Raw genomic sequence first — 14,365 nt, 5'->3', positions numbered from 1 at the left:
GCAAACCGTGAAGCCGGTAGTGCTCGGGCAGCTCCGCTCTTCAGCTGTACAGAGCTGAGGTGTCTGGGGGGAGCAGCAGCAGCCGCCGCCACCGGAGCCACTCTAAGGTAAGCAGGGGACAGGGATGCCGGCAAAGCATTTTCCTGGACATGTTCGGCTTTTTGGCAATTCCCCCCGGACGGGGATTTGAGGATCAAAAAGCCGGACACGTCCGGGAAAATCCGGACATATGGTAACCCTAGCCAAAGGGGCACTTGGGTTGCAGGAGGCAGCCATTGGGTAGGCAGAGGCAGCAGGTCCAAACCCTTTGCATGTGATGAGTGGCTTATACTGCAGTCTGCCCCAGTGAATGGGGGCTAGATAGGCTACTGCCCAGTCTCTAACACTGAGGTGAAGTAGGGATAGTGGGTGGGGGTTCCCCTGGGAGGGGGAGACCCAGAGCTGTGAGGGGTTACTGCCAGGGGGCAGCACCCCAGACAACAGGGCACTGGGTCCAGGAGGGACACAGGGGCCAAGTGGCAGTGGGACACCACCCTGCAGAGGGCGCTCCAACGGCTGGAGAGCTAATTCCCAGAGACGACCAGCAGGAGGCGGCGCCGGGTGAGACTGAGCACACTTACACCGTGGCTGCACATACTGCAAGCTAATTTACTGTTGCATTTTGAACAAGCTGCAAGTGATGGAAATACCCTGCTGTGCCGTTGAGAGGAAATGATATATGTTGCTGTTTGGTGGTCAACAGGGGATTGCTCAAGTGAAACACACGGCTACCATGTCTGGCTCTCCGCTTTCCATAAAATAATACCCGAACTGTATTAACTTTACTCACTACCTATAAACAAGTCCCCTCCATAGGGAGTAAGCTTTATAGGGTGTGCCTCCTCATCCAGCAACTTCTACCTGGTAGAAAGGCTTTTGTCGTCCCAGGGCTGTGGATGAAGAAACTCTGACATACTCAGCTTGCAGCAGCATCTGAGCATTTCTCCATGGCTGAGGCTGAATTTGAAAAATGCAGAGTAAGAGAGAGACAATTGTGCTGATGCTATTTTAGTCCATATTTAGACATTATCTTGGTAAACCTCCTATGTTGAGTTACATGGATTACAGGATAGCTCGAGGGATGCTGAATTTCCAGTATTGTGAGGCACATGTCCACTATTACTGATTGATTCCATCTTCTAGGAATGCCTTGTACTATTGAAAGGCAGTTACGCCTTTCATTTCAGCAATGTCCCTTATTACTGCTACAATATCTTATGCATGGTCCATTGTGTCAAATTTTGCTGAGAGGCTCTATGTGACTGGCTGCTATTTACAACAAGCATATCATTCATGCTGCCACAAAATTAATCTCTCCCATACAAGGCAATGGTCCTAAGCCATCATCATGGGGTCATCGCTTGTGAAGGGTTTTACACGTTTCCAGCAGCAATGGCAGAAGCCCACCAAGAGAACTGGCTTTAGGGATTCCCAGCAAAGAAAGGTGAATCTAGACAGGTGTTGCCTAGTTTATGCACAGGAAACAAATGTCAACAAGAGTATTGGGTTACCTTAAATTTATTCTATCATATGTAAATAAGCATGAGAGAGACACCTTGTCATGCATTGCTAAACATATCTTGCTGAGGAACCTATTGTCCTTATAACAGTGTACACTGTGAGAAACGTCTGTACTCCAACATTACCCCTTTAAAATGATTTATGAAAGCATTTTATGTTTCTGTTTCTAGTTGCCCACCAAATGGCAGTAAGGAAGGCCTTAATGCTCATTGTGGTGACAATGCTTTAGGCAAACAATATTAATTTTTTTGTTTGTTTGCTGTTAAATGTTTAGACATTAGGCATTTTGATAAGTTAGATAATATCCCACAGGAAAACCACTATTTAAATTTTTTATTTATGACATCCATTCTGCAGTTTCTTTTTTATTAAGATCACCTGAATTTGAAGTAGTTGTGTTTTAACATATACCCCTCTGTTGCAATGTAGATTATCGCCAGATACCAAGGACAAGATTTTTAGAAGTGTCCAGTGATTTAGGCTTACACAACTTGAAATCTGCATTCTCAGAATGCTAAGTTCTCAATCTCTGAAAATCAGAACCCTTTAAGATGTCTCAGGTTGAACACCCAAAAATTGAGGCACCTAACCACTAGTCACTTTTAAACATCTTGTTTGAGCTATAAAATTCACATAAGATAGAACACGGGACTGAAAGTAAACAATATAGGCGGAGTCTTTAAAGACTCAATCATCTGTTCAGAATTTGCGGTGTTTAACAGTGTTAGATGTTTTTAGTTCAGTAGAGTGCATAACTGCACTGTCCCAGGAGCAGACCAGACAGTGAATTGTAATATTCAAAATTTTTCCCTTGCTTCCATGTTGCTCAGAGCAGGTTGAGAGTTATTTCTCCCTTTTATGTGGAGCACCTTTGTTCCTCTGGCCAGTCAGGGGTGGGGGAGAAAGAGAGCAGGCCTCTTCCCACTCTCTGGCCCTGTCCATTCTCTCCCCACCCAGAGTACAGAGCAGATGATTAGCCCCTACACTCATCTCCATGACTGAAGTCACAAGCTGAGCTGGGCCAAATAGGGAGAAACATTCTTCCCTGTTTGGCCAAGTGAGGGCTCTGACAGACCAACTTCTAGAAATGACTTTTAGCTTATACCACAGATTTGTCTATACTTGGGGTTTTGAAAACCAGCAACAGAAGCATCCTACCTGAACTATTTATAGTACTTCCTGCCTATGTAATGTCACTGAAATCATTTGAGAAATATTTATGGTTCTTGCTGTGGGACAAACTGATCAGCTTTGCTGTAGGTCTCCGTAAGTTCTACTTGTTGTGACATTAACTATTCCAAAGCACAAACTACACGGGATATTAGTTAGCTAAAGAGCGACATGCATGAGAAATTACCCAGGGGCCTGAAGAGATTATAACGAGCAAGAAACCTATGTGGATTTGCTGACTGAACAGTGTCTTCCCCAAGAGAAGTGTTCAATCTATAATGATTGTGACACAAACATCCTACAGGGTCTTTTTATTTTTAATAATAAAATTTTATTGACACTCTAAACTAGATGATATATTAATCCACATAAACAAGTATTTTTAGCTTGTCCACAGTAGAACATGTAAACACAATACGAGCATCAATGTATGCTCTTTACTGTTCCTATAATAATCCAGCTCTCGCCTTTATTTTAAAAAAGAACAATGTCCTGGTTTTGTTCTCAATTTGCAGTTCCATTCTGAACCATTTGTAGATACTCTTTGTGAATTTTTTCCTGTGCTTCATAAAGTTTCTTCAGTTTCTTCATTTGTCCTTTGCTGAGTTCCTTGCCTTCTGTATCATGGGTAGGAAATCCCTGGAATATTAAGAACACTAATATCTTAGAAATTTTCATCCAGATACTTTGTTTGCCTTTGGTCAATCTGATAAATTCGTGGCTAGATTTTATCACCTCTTTCCACCAGAATCATGCATTACTGCTAGAAGAGAGTAACAGCATTGAATGGGCTGGGTCTCCAACAAATCCCCTGAATCTGCCAGGTCTTAGAGTGGGAGGAGGGGGGACACAGGGTGTGTGCATAATCTTTACCTCCCAACTGGAAGTTTCTGCAATTTAATCCTTCAGAAGATTTCTATCCCAAAAGTCATAGAAGTCTTCCCCAGTAGCAGGAAGACAAAGACATGTTATGGAACCCCCCTAAAAGTTATGGCTCTTACATACACCCTTACACAGGACATCAGTGTTATACAATTCAGTGAACACTTAAGAGCATGAACCTGCTCCCATCAAATTAACTGATAATGCTCTATTGACTTCAGTGGGGAAATGATCAGGCACTTTAGTCAGTTATTAAGTTCTTTCTTTTCAATTAGCATAAAGAAAATTTCCCCATATTTCTTACATTTTCATCGAACTTGGAATATTTGTCAAGCTCTGATTTAAACATTGCATGTGGTGGAATCTTCATCTTTGCCAGTTTTGCTGCCTACAATATAAAATATGCATTACAACTTTACAGTTAATTAGCATCCTAACGAATTACACTGTCACTTGTCCTTTTCTGAAAAGCTGTCCCTGGGTGTACATGAATTGATGCACAGAACATCTAAATTGCAAATCAAGGAGACCACATCACACTTGTCCATTATGTGGAGAGAAAGGAATTATCAGTGAGGGACAACTCTATATGAATCTTGAATATATCTGTCTGGGGGAATAAGTAATTAACTTAGTTCTTTGTTGCAACAACTACTCAGTTAGGATCCAATTAAGACCAAAAAAAAAAAAAAAAGTGCTGTTTCCCCCTACAACAGCTCAGAATAGCCAGCTTATGTGGTGCAGAAGCCACATGTACTTTTTGTTTAATTTGAGCTCTTGTTGTATTTTAAGTACAAACATAGAAAGTAAGCTATTTGGGAATGAGCTCATTGCAGATGTTTCCCTATGCCCAAGCAGAAATCCCATTGATTTGAATAGGGCTCCATACAGGGCATAGCAGGATCAGGGCCCAAAATAACTAAACCATATTAAAGGAAAGTTAAACTTTGGTTTTAATGAAAATGGTGGCTTCTCAAGATCATTAAAATAAATGAAGTCATGAACAATTTTAAAAAGAATGGATAAATATGCTTGGAGATTCATGAAAAGGAAACATTCTATTTACAGGCAATTTTCCCTGTAGATCATACTTTGAAGGTTTACTTTCCTGTATTGCATTACTAGTGCGATTTGCATGGAAACAGGATCTTTGCTCTACAAGCGGGCATCTGGCTCCTGGTGCTTATTCCTCACCTGAAGTCTTAAGTCTTTGTGCTAAGCATAATTGGATGCTGTGGAGATGAATGTGTCTTCACAGAGAATTAGACTTCAGGTGAAGCATAAGTAGCAACAGATGGACTCTTAAGGAAAAAGATGCTGTTTTCATGCATATCTATACAATAATAAACAGAGGGAAGAAATTATAAACAACACAGGCAGAAGCCTCTCTAAGTGAAATGTTCCTTAATTGCCAGAGCTCTAAAACGGTTATGCATGCTGTATCCTACCTCACAGCTATGCACTAAAAAATGTGCTACAAGGTATTTTAAGAAGCACCTACCACCTCTGTTCAGATTTTGTGGTAATTTTTTTTTAATGGTGCCATTAGAGACATGAACATCTAAGTGACCTAACTTGTAGGCACAAATAATTGTGAGCAAAAAACTGCCCACCCCATTAATTTTCACCCCCCAAAGATAAATAAATAAAAAATGGAGGGCCAGCTGAGGCTGGGCTGAAAATTCGGCCCACAGTATATTGTTGCCTGCATAAGAATATAGCCATTAACACACATCTTCAAAAACAATGCCCATTTTAATGTAAATTAAAAAGATATTTGAATATTTACCTCCTGTTCTTGTTTTTTCCTAAATGCTTCTTCCTTCTTTCTTTTTTTCTCCTCTTCAATCTATAAAAAGTCAAATTGAAAAACAGCATTACTTAATCAAAATTAAACCATTGCATTAGCTGACATTAGTAAAAAATAACCTAAGTAGCTCTATGTTTTCGATGTTTGATTATAGGCAAAGCTGGTAATGACACCTATAATTATGGTTGCTCAGTGCGTCTATTATAAGACCCTGTTTTCAGTTGCTTATACCTTTGTCAAAACAACTCTTCACACTGAAATTTTCCCTGCCTGGTGTTTGCCTCAGCCGGAATATTTTTGGGAAGTTTCAAGAGAAGTGTTTCAGCCATTACTCAGAAAGAGATTAGGGATCAATACATTATTAGGTCCATATTAAATAATCCTTACAATTGTAATTGAGAAGCTCTAGTGCGCCATGCTTTGAAAAAAGTGTTTGAAATTTGGGAGGCGGGTCATCTTTGTATCAGGGATGACCCTTTTGCTGTTCCCATGGGAAAAAAAATCCAAATTTGGCCAAGTTATGAATCTCTAAAAAGTCTCAGGGCACGTCTTCACTACCCGTCCGATCGGCGGGTAGCAATTGATCTATTGGGGATCGACTTATCGCGTCTAGTGAAGACGCGATAAATCGATCCCCGATGGCTCTGCCGTCGACTCTGGAAATCCACTGCGGCAAGAGGCGGAAGCAGAGTCGACAGCGGCGCGGCAGGGGTCGACTCGCCGCCGTCCTCACAGCCAGGTAAGTCGACCTAAAATACGCAACTTCAGCTACGCTATTCACGTAGCTGAAGTTGCGTATCTTAGGTCGACCCCCACCCTTCCCCTCCGCGCAGTGTAGACCTAGCCTCAGTTTAACCAAGCTCAGACTTGTTAGAGTCTGACAGCTAAATTCTCCAAAGATTCTTTCAGTACTGAGCATACTTCAGCAGGGGAGATTTATAGTCTAGCCAGGGAGCCCAGCCCACAGAAAAGAATGAGGGCACAAGGACCAGAACTGCAATTCCCATGCGGCACTATGACATTTCCTAATCAATATATTCAAATTTTTGGCTGAAAACTTTCCATTTCTGATTTTTTGCCATAGTCAAAAATTTTCCATGGAAAAAAACACAACAAAATTTTCCAAACCAGCTTTAGTCACTATGACTCCAAATGATGGAATTGCCTTTTTTCCCCCACTTTATTTTAAAACATAGACGTTATACACAAAAAAAATAAATCAAAAGACTATTAAGGTTGCAAAGTCAAACACTCAAAAGTTAGGAAATACTAGAATTAAGGTTCCTATGCAGCATTAATTCAGTCATCTTGTGGATGTGCATTACGATTCAGTCTTTAATTACATGATCACATGCTATTTTTTCCACAGGAATCCTGCCTCATTCAGTGCTACGTTATTGAAGACTTAGCAATTTCATTCTGTTTTTATCAGCAGATGTCAAATCAGTACTGCTAACTATATGGAAATATTTACCTTTGCTTTGTATTGACAAATATCAGAATAATTTACTCATAGGAATTATTCTACCAGGGAGAGACAAGCAAAAATAGGTCATACTCAGCACATCATAATTGTATAAAGGCTTTTGAAACCTGAAAAGGTATTTAAATCCCCCATAGCATACTTTCAAGCAATTATCTCAAATTCCTTTTCTCAAGTGCCACTTGAGTTTTGCTATCAGTTTGGGTGCGCTATTTTCCATTTTGTTTGTATTAAAATTGTAATTTCTCACAAATCAGCAAGGAAATATGTAATGTCAATAATTAACATGTGTTTTACTTTACATTTGCAAAATAATACAATACACAAACTAGTTTAACATGAAAGAATTTAAAACCTTTTTCTTTTCTTCTCTTTCTTTTAGTAAGGTCTCCCTGTCCACCAATTTGACCACAGTTGGGAGTCCTGGAGAAACAACAAAGAAAAATAAACACATAGCAGTTCCAACACTTACATGTCTGGTACCACAAACATTTATTGAAAAACATCCTGCAGTAGTCTTTTCAAATTGTATTACTAAGTTAAATGCAAATGCCACCAAATGACCATTTAGAAATGACTGAGGAGCTAACCACCGTACAAGGAGATGCAAATATACATTTTATCTGAATGCTTTTAAAAGTTTAAAAACTAAATCTGTTAAAGCTCTAAGCATTCAGTAAATTTGACAAGGATTTCTGATGATTCTTGATCATATTGACATTTTTCAATATCTTAAGAAAAGAATTCACCATATTTTAGCAACAGCTACAGTTTACAATACAGACAGACTGTTACCTTCATGATCTTCAAATCGAACTCCAAGCTCAGGAAGAATGTCATCTCGAAGAGCATCACTCAACTGCAGTACTTCAGTTACTACAATGCACAGAAAAAGTAAAAGTTCTGACAATTTAAAAATGAAAATTTACTTCTCTTCCACACTCCTATGTAGTTATATAATGCAAGTAAAAAATTACTAGTTAGACCAGTTTCTCTCCTTTTTTTTTTTTTAAGTGATAGGTGTAAGTAAGGTTACACTGAGCCAGAGGAAGAAAGAACTTTTAATCTCTTGACCCTGTGTGCCAGAGAAGCATGTTTCTTCTTGATAGACCTGGAATTTGTCGCCTCTTCCCAAGATGCTGCTGCTACTACTCCAAAAAACCAACAAGATACCTCAAGCTCTGTGATGTAACTGCTTAGCGGCCCAGGAGTCTCACAGTTGCTGTTAAACAGACCTCTAATCACGTGGCATTACAATGCGCTATTTCTAGCCCTGAATATAATTCCTCATCTCAGCATTTTAAGAAAAAAGATATTTTGTGAATTTAGCCTTTTGTACTTTGTGAATTTGTCTCTTAAAATTACTTTAGCATGCTACTAACCAGGGCCGGTGCAACCACTAGGCGAACTAGGCAGTGGCTTAGGGTGACAAGTGGTTGGGGGCACCCAGGGCCGTTCTCAGGCATAGGCAGCTGGGCAGGGCACCTGAAAATTTGGGGCACCATGGGGTCTTGGTGTCCACCCTCCTAGTTTTCCTATCCCTGTTCTGACCCTTCCTGCAGGCTCTGAGCCTTCCTGGGAAGGGGATCTAGTAGTTAAGAGAAGAAGTCTCCAGCCTGCCAGACCTATTAGCACAACACTGAAACAGGCATTTGCCAACCCCCAGGTATCTACTGTCAGTTTCTGAATGTACTGACAAAAAAAGTTGTGCACGACTAATATTTACTCAGAACATGTCAGTCTACAGGACCTTAGTGTAAAATTTGCTTTAAAATATTTCTTTGGTGAAGATTATAAAAATCACATCTCTAAAAAATCCTTGCATAGATTTTTAGATGCACAATCATCTTTAGCCTTCAATGCCTGCATCTTCAGACATATGGTTTTTTAAATAAATTCTTCAAAAGACCACCCTTATCTAAAATACACATTTTAATTACTATAGTTTAAAAAAAAAAAAAAAAAAAAACACACACACACATACACACACCAAAAACTGTCTTCCTGTCCTTTCTGTCCATCCATTTCTCCCTTCACCCCCCACACCCCCACTTGAAGGAAGCAACAGCCCTTTGCTTCCAGATAGCTGGACAGAGAGTTTCTCTTTCTTTATTTCTGACTATCTGATGAACTAGTTTTAAGCAAAATCAGTACCTTAGTAAGATATAAAATCCTTTGTTATGCCTAAAATCTTTGGTAACATATTTTTTGAAGTTGGTGAAGTTTCATAAACATGTGGATTGTTATGGAGATCACACAGAGTAAATTAGTGTTCCCTTTTTCTAAAAGCAATGAACATTGTAATGAACACACTAAACCTCTGTGACAGATTAATTTAAAATAATGTCTGTTTCAGTGAGTTAAATATGTAGTCATCTGGAATGATTACTTTATGAAGGCTTAAGAGTACATTTAAAATATAAAATCAGCTTAGAAATACTGATTAAGAAAATGTAAAACAGAGAAGAGCTGCATCACGTATTCCATAATATTTAATGTTGTATTCAGCAAGACAGCTGACTCACCCTTGCTACAAAGTTTTTGCAAATAAATGTCTGAAACTTCAGGGCATATAAAAAAACCTGTGACTGACATTTTTTTTATTCCCAATTTTAGTGCTTTTATAATTAGGTACCTTCTGCATGTCCATTCTGCCTGAGGGAGAGGTTACAGGGGTCTCTGCGGGGAACTGTGACTCTCTGCCACCGTGAGGCGGGCTGGGCGTCTTGTTATTCTTTCTGCCTTGTCCCTCCGCCCCCGCCGGGCTGCAAACTCAGGCTGCCATCGGGCATAGCGGCACCAGTTTAATAATACTGCATAGGGACCCATAAATCCTAAGGATGGCTCTGAGGGTGCCAAAAAGCAGTGCCCTGGCTCGGCAGGGAGAAGCCGCCTTCCGGAGCCACCAGAGAGCCAGAGCATTGGCGGTGAACCCCAGCCATGGAGGAGCCGGCGCGGCGCAGGGGGACAGGAGCCCTGCAAAGGCAGCGGCACCGCTAGCGGGGAGCAGCTGCGCCCCCCGCCCCTCCTGCCCAGGCTGCGGTCTGGCGCCCGCTCCGGGGGCTCCTGCAGGCTGCAGCAGATTCATGCAGGCAGAGGCCCCCATGCGCCCCCCAGGTCCCTCCTCGCCACGCTTGGGCTCTACGACTCCTGGGCATGTGAGCCGCCGCCGGGGCACAAGGCCCTGAGCCTGCTCCGGGAGGGGCAGCGGCAGCTCACACTCCTGGGAGTGGCAGAGCCCGAGCACGGTGAGGGGGGAGCCAGGGGGACGCACGGGGGCCTCTGCCCACATGCATCTGCTGCAGGAGCCCCCAGAAGGCAGCTCCTCCCTGCCAAGCTGCTGCAGCGGCCCAAGCCTGGCAAAGCCACTGAGTGGACTCGGGGTGGGGAGGGCTCACGGGGGGCTGTGCACCCTCCAGGGGAGTTCAGGGGGCAGGGAGGGGGGAACCTGGTCTGGGGAGCAGCCCCTGGGCACGGCTGGCCCCTGTGATCTATAAAGGCTTGTTGGGATTTGCCCCTCAATGAACCGATGTTACTGGAGGGGGGGTGCGGGGGGGGCGCAAGGTGGAAATTTCGCCTAGGGCGCAAAATATCCTTGCACCGGCTCTTCTACTAACGACTTCTTCAACATTCTATACAAGGATGAAAAATAGCAACTTTTGGTGTCCAACTAGTTCCTGTAAGAAGGAACATAGGAATTGCCATACTACAGATTTGAGGTCCATCTAGTCCAATGTACTGTATCAGACAGTGGCCAAAACCAGACGTTTCAGAGAAACGTGTAAGAACCTCACAGTAGGCAGATGTGGGAAAATCTGCCCCCTCACATTAGGTCTCAGCCAGGTCTCTAATAGTTAGACTGACTTAAGCTCTGAAGTATGAAGTTTAATATCCTTTCCAAAATGATGTTGATTTAATGACTTTAGATCTTCTTGATAGCCATATAATTGCCGAGTCTCTTTTTAAATCTTGCTAAGCTGTTGGCCTCAATGACTTCTTGTGGCAATGAGTTCTACAGTCTATTTATTCATTGTGTAAAAAAATATAATCATTTTATTAGTTTTGAATTTGCCACTTTTAATTGCATTGACTGTCTCCTTACTTGAGTTCAGAACTCAAGAGACTTCCTCCGTACTTTTCAGTATTGCATATACTTTGATCATGTCCTCTCATTTCCTTTCTCAGAAATTATCAAAACTGTTTCTTCCTTCACTTGATTAAGTATTTAAACAATTTTTGTAAAAGTGGAGCTATAATTTGAATGTTTTATACACAAAAAGCTATAATCACTATTTTTTTTGCCGGCTACATCTAGTTATCTTCCAGAATGTCAGTAAGTATAATTTAAAAAATCACTGCAAGTTACGTAAAACAACTGGATGTCATGACTGTAAGTCTCTTTCACAGAGGGCTAACTGAACTACACATGTGTGAAACTGAGGATATATTTTACCTAAATGTTTGATACCATTATTATCTGTAGTGCCGCAAAGCTCCAGTCAAGGATCGGGGCCCGATTTTACTAGGTGTAGCATTCATGCAATAAAACGACAGCCCCAACCCCAAAGAGTTTACATTATACATTAATGACATGACGTAACAGATGGATGAATCAAATATAACAGGTGGGGAAGAAAGGATGGGTTAACGGTAATACAGGTTTTAAAGACTTGAAGCAGATCACCTATGTAGCCATTATCAGTTGATCATGTCAGTCAGGGGAAATAATTTAACATGCTTTAGTTTTAATTAAAAAGATTTTTAATAAAGAAATCTTAATTGCTCGAGCTTGAAATAAAATTTTTGTTCAAATATATTTTAAATCTCCAGCCCCACCTAATCAAACATATATTAAGGCTCCCCTAATGTCTACTTCCAAGTGCTTAGTCAAATCCTCTAAAACCTGCTGAAGAATCTAGCAATGGAGGGGGAAGAGAAATTTCAAAGACAGGCAGCTTAATGTTTAATATTGATTCACTAATTCAGATAAGTATTTAGCAAATCTTTATAGACATCTAGTTTCTAACACAACATTTTGGAGGTTAGATTAAAAGCATGTTTTTTTCTGGCAGGATTGCCCGAGTTTTAGTTTTGGCTCACAAAACAGGAAAGCGCCATCACTACTGAAAGAAACCGGAACTGACCAGAACAAATGCGACTACACAGAACTTTTTTAGCTTTTTATATATTAAAAATCTCTAGATACTAAGTGCCTTTTGTCATTATCACTGTTTCCTGTCTACTCTCTCTTTCAGGCTGATTGCTAAATGAATGAAAACATGGCCTTATTTCATGGTAGCATTTCTTAGTAGCTCTATTTCCTATACTGAATTGTGGTTTCAGAATTTCTCACAGCAATGTTCCCTAAAGCAGCATTTCCTAACCTGGATGGCATTTCCTAACCTAGTCTATGATGGCGTGGGGCAGAGTGGAGTGGATAAGAAAGGGTTCAAGGCAGCTGGAAAAGCTGCACCCTGCCTGGAGCCACTTGACTGCTCTTTGTGAGTTTACTGCTGTGATTAATGCTCTAGGAAAATACGTGAAACCTCCCTGCTCTTGTGATATGTGGTCCCCTAATAAAAATAGCCACAGGAGTAGGTTGTGTACAGTACTATAGATATAGGAAGCGGTCTGTCACACTAAGCGCTGTGTTTGTCTCTGCTCTCATAACATAGCTCTGCTGCAAAAGCAGGTGTCCCAGCAACACAAAGCTATCAAAAAATGTCTCCTGCCCCAATTAGTTTGTAGCCTGCTGGTGAGTGGCAGAATGAGTTGGCAGGGGAAAATACACTAAAAGCTTCCCCAAGGAAAACAGTAAAAGTGAATAAAATTGTAAGTAGTAAAGAAAAGGACATCACAAGAAAGGAGGGGATGAGTGGAACAGAGAGAGATGAGGAAAAGAGAGACAGAAATTAGAAGGGATACAGCAAGGAAGCTGAAGCTAGACAAATTCAGGGTAGAAATAAGGTGCACATTTTTTAATAGTGAGGGTAATTAACCATTAGAACAATGTATCTAGAGATTTGACAGATTCTCCATCATTTGAAGTCTTTAACTCAAGACTGGCTATCTTTTTTAAAGATAAACAATGGTATGGGCTTGAGGCAGAAACTACTTGGTGGAATCCTATCCAGTGTTATGCAGAAGGTCAGACTAAATGATCAGAATGGTCCTTTCTGGCTTAAATCCTGTGAATTCTGCCAAGGCATGGCATGAGGGTATGTAGGGAAGTGCCAATCCATCCAAAAATCAGGAACCACTGCCCTACTGAATCACATCTATCCCACCTACACACAACAGGACAGTGGAGAAGCTATTTTCCTGTATCCTTCCAATATCACACATTTTCAAAGCTGTGCTAAATAAAAGCATTGGCCATTTCTATGGAAAATCTTTCCCAAAGTGCTTTTCTGTTCATTATCCATTTCACTCTAGCCTTCTCCAAGTCAGTCACTTGCAAAAGCACTGATTGATTTTAGGAGAATGTGATTTAGCTGAATTGGAAATTGACTAGGACAGCATGGCTAACATCTCTTTTCTTGCAGAAGTGCCATTGGATGTTAATGGCCACAAGTGATCAGGGTCTCAGATTTATCACTCAAGCAAAAATAAGTACTGTTCAAAGACATATGTAAAGAGAGGAAAAAACTACACGTATTTACTCAGAGATAAAAGAAAGTGATGAAAAGAGGAAATACATTGGTTACTTGAGAAGCAACAGAAGTGGTTCACACAACACCAAGAGCAAGTACAGACATTAGAACTTCTGGATGTATTTATGTTGCTGGCAATCCAAATTTAGGATCCTTGTTTGATTCATAGTAAGCATTTTTCCTAGAGGAGGCTGATGGTGACAAGATTACTTGGGTCAACTTATATCATGAGTTTTTAATAAGTAGGTTCTTCCCCCCCAGTAAATTGTTCTTGCACCCATGTTTCAGTAGGTTCAATATACTGAACAACACTTCCAAGTAGTTCTTAGTGGATATATTGTATAAGAAACACTAACATTTGATGATAATTCTCAATACCTTGCACATACCAGGGAAAGTCTTCAGCATCCATTATGAGGCTTAGATAAGGGAATCAAAGTATCCAATTGGGATAATGTAAGCTATTATTTTAGAGGGTCTATTTTCTTCAATTATTCACTGACACATATAGGTGCAGATGCACACCTCCTCACTGTCTAAACTACTAAAATCAGAGTCCTTGGCTTTGCTTGGTGTTATGAACCTGTGTCTCATCTGTTCTTTGCTTGAAGAGCTGGAATCAACCCTGGCCTTTGTATGCATATGAAAATGTTCCATTTTAAAAAGAACTGTTTGCTTTAGTCTGCAGTCTATCTCCAGTGAATGGTTTGTTTTTCTTTATCCTGGGTAGGTGGGCACAGCTGAACAAATTCATCTTCGGTGTAAGTCTAACAAAGTCAACGAGTGAGACCAGAGATTAGTTTAGCC

General features: G+C 40.9%; 1 protein-coding gene across 2 annotated transcripts in view; it reads right to left on the bottom strand.

Annotated features, from left to right (window-relative positions):
* Window positions 1-3,038: 3,038 nt before the first annotated feature.
* CARS1 (cysteinyl-tRNA synthetase 1) overlaps window positions 3,039-14,365 on the bottom strand; it is a 56,521-nt gene continuing 45,194 nt past the window's right edge. For both annotated transcript variants that reach the window (XM_034770243.1, XM_034770245.1), the window contains 5 exons: window positions 7,701-7,781; window positions 7,261-7,328; window positions 5,402-5,461; window positions 3,917-4,000; window positions 3,039-3,369 (listed from right to left, as the gene is read on the bottom strand). In XM_034770243.1, the coding sequence (XP_034626134.1) occupies window positions 3,235-3,369; window positions 3,917-4,000; window positions 5,402-5,461; window positions 7,261-7,328; window positions 7,701-7,781 (428 nt within the window). In that variant the 3' untranslated portion in view covers window positions 3,039-3,234. The remainder of the gene's footprint in view (window positions 3,370-3,916; window positions 4,001-5,401; window positions 5,462-7,260; window positions 7,329-7,700; window positions 7,782-14,365) is intronic.

The sequence above is a fragment of the Trachemys scripta genome, chromosome 4 (assembly GCF_013100865.1).
Source record: "Trachemys scripta elegans isolate TJP31775 chromosome 4, CAS_Tse_1.0, whole genome shotgun sequence".
Lineage (NCBI taxonomy): Eukaryota > Metazoa > Chordata > Testudines > Emydidae > Trachemys > Trachemys scripta.
Note: the sequence above shows the minus strand (reverse complement) of the source record. Positions and strands in the feature narration are given on the sequence as shown.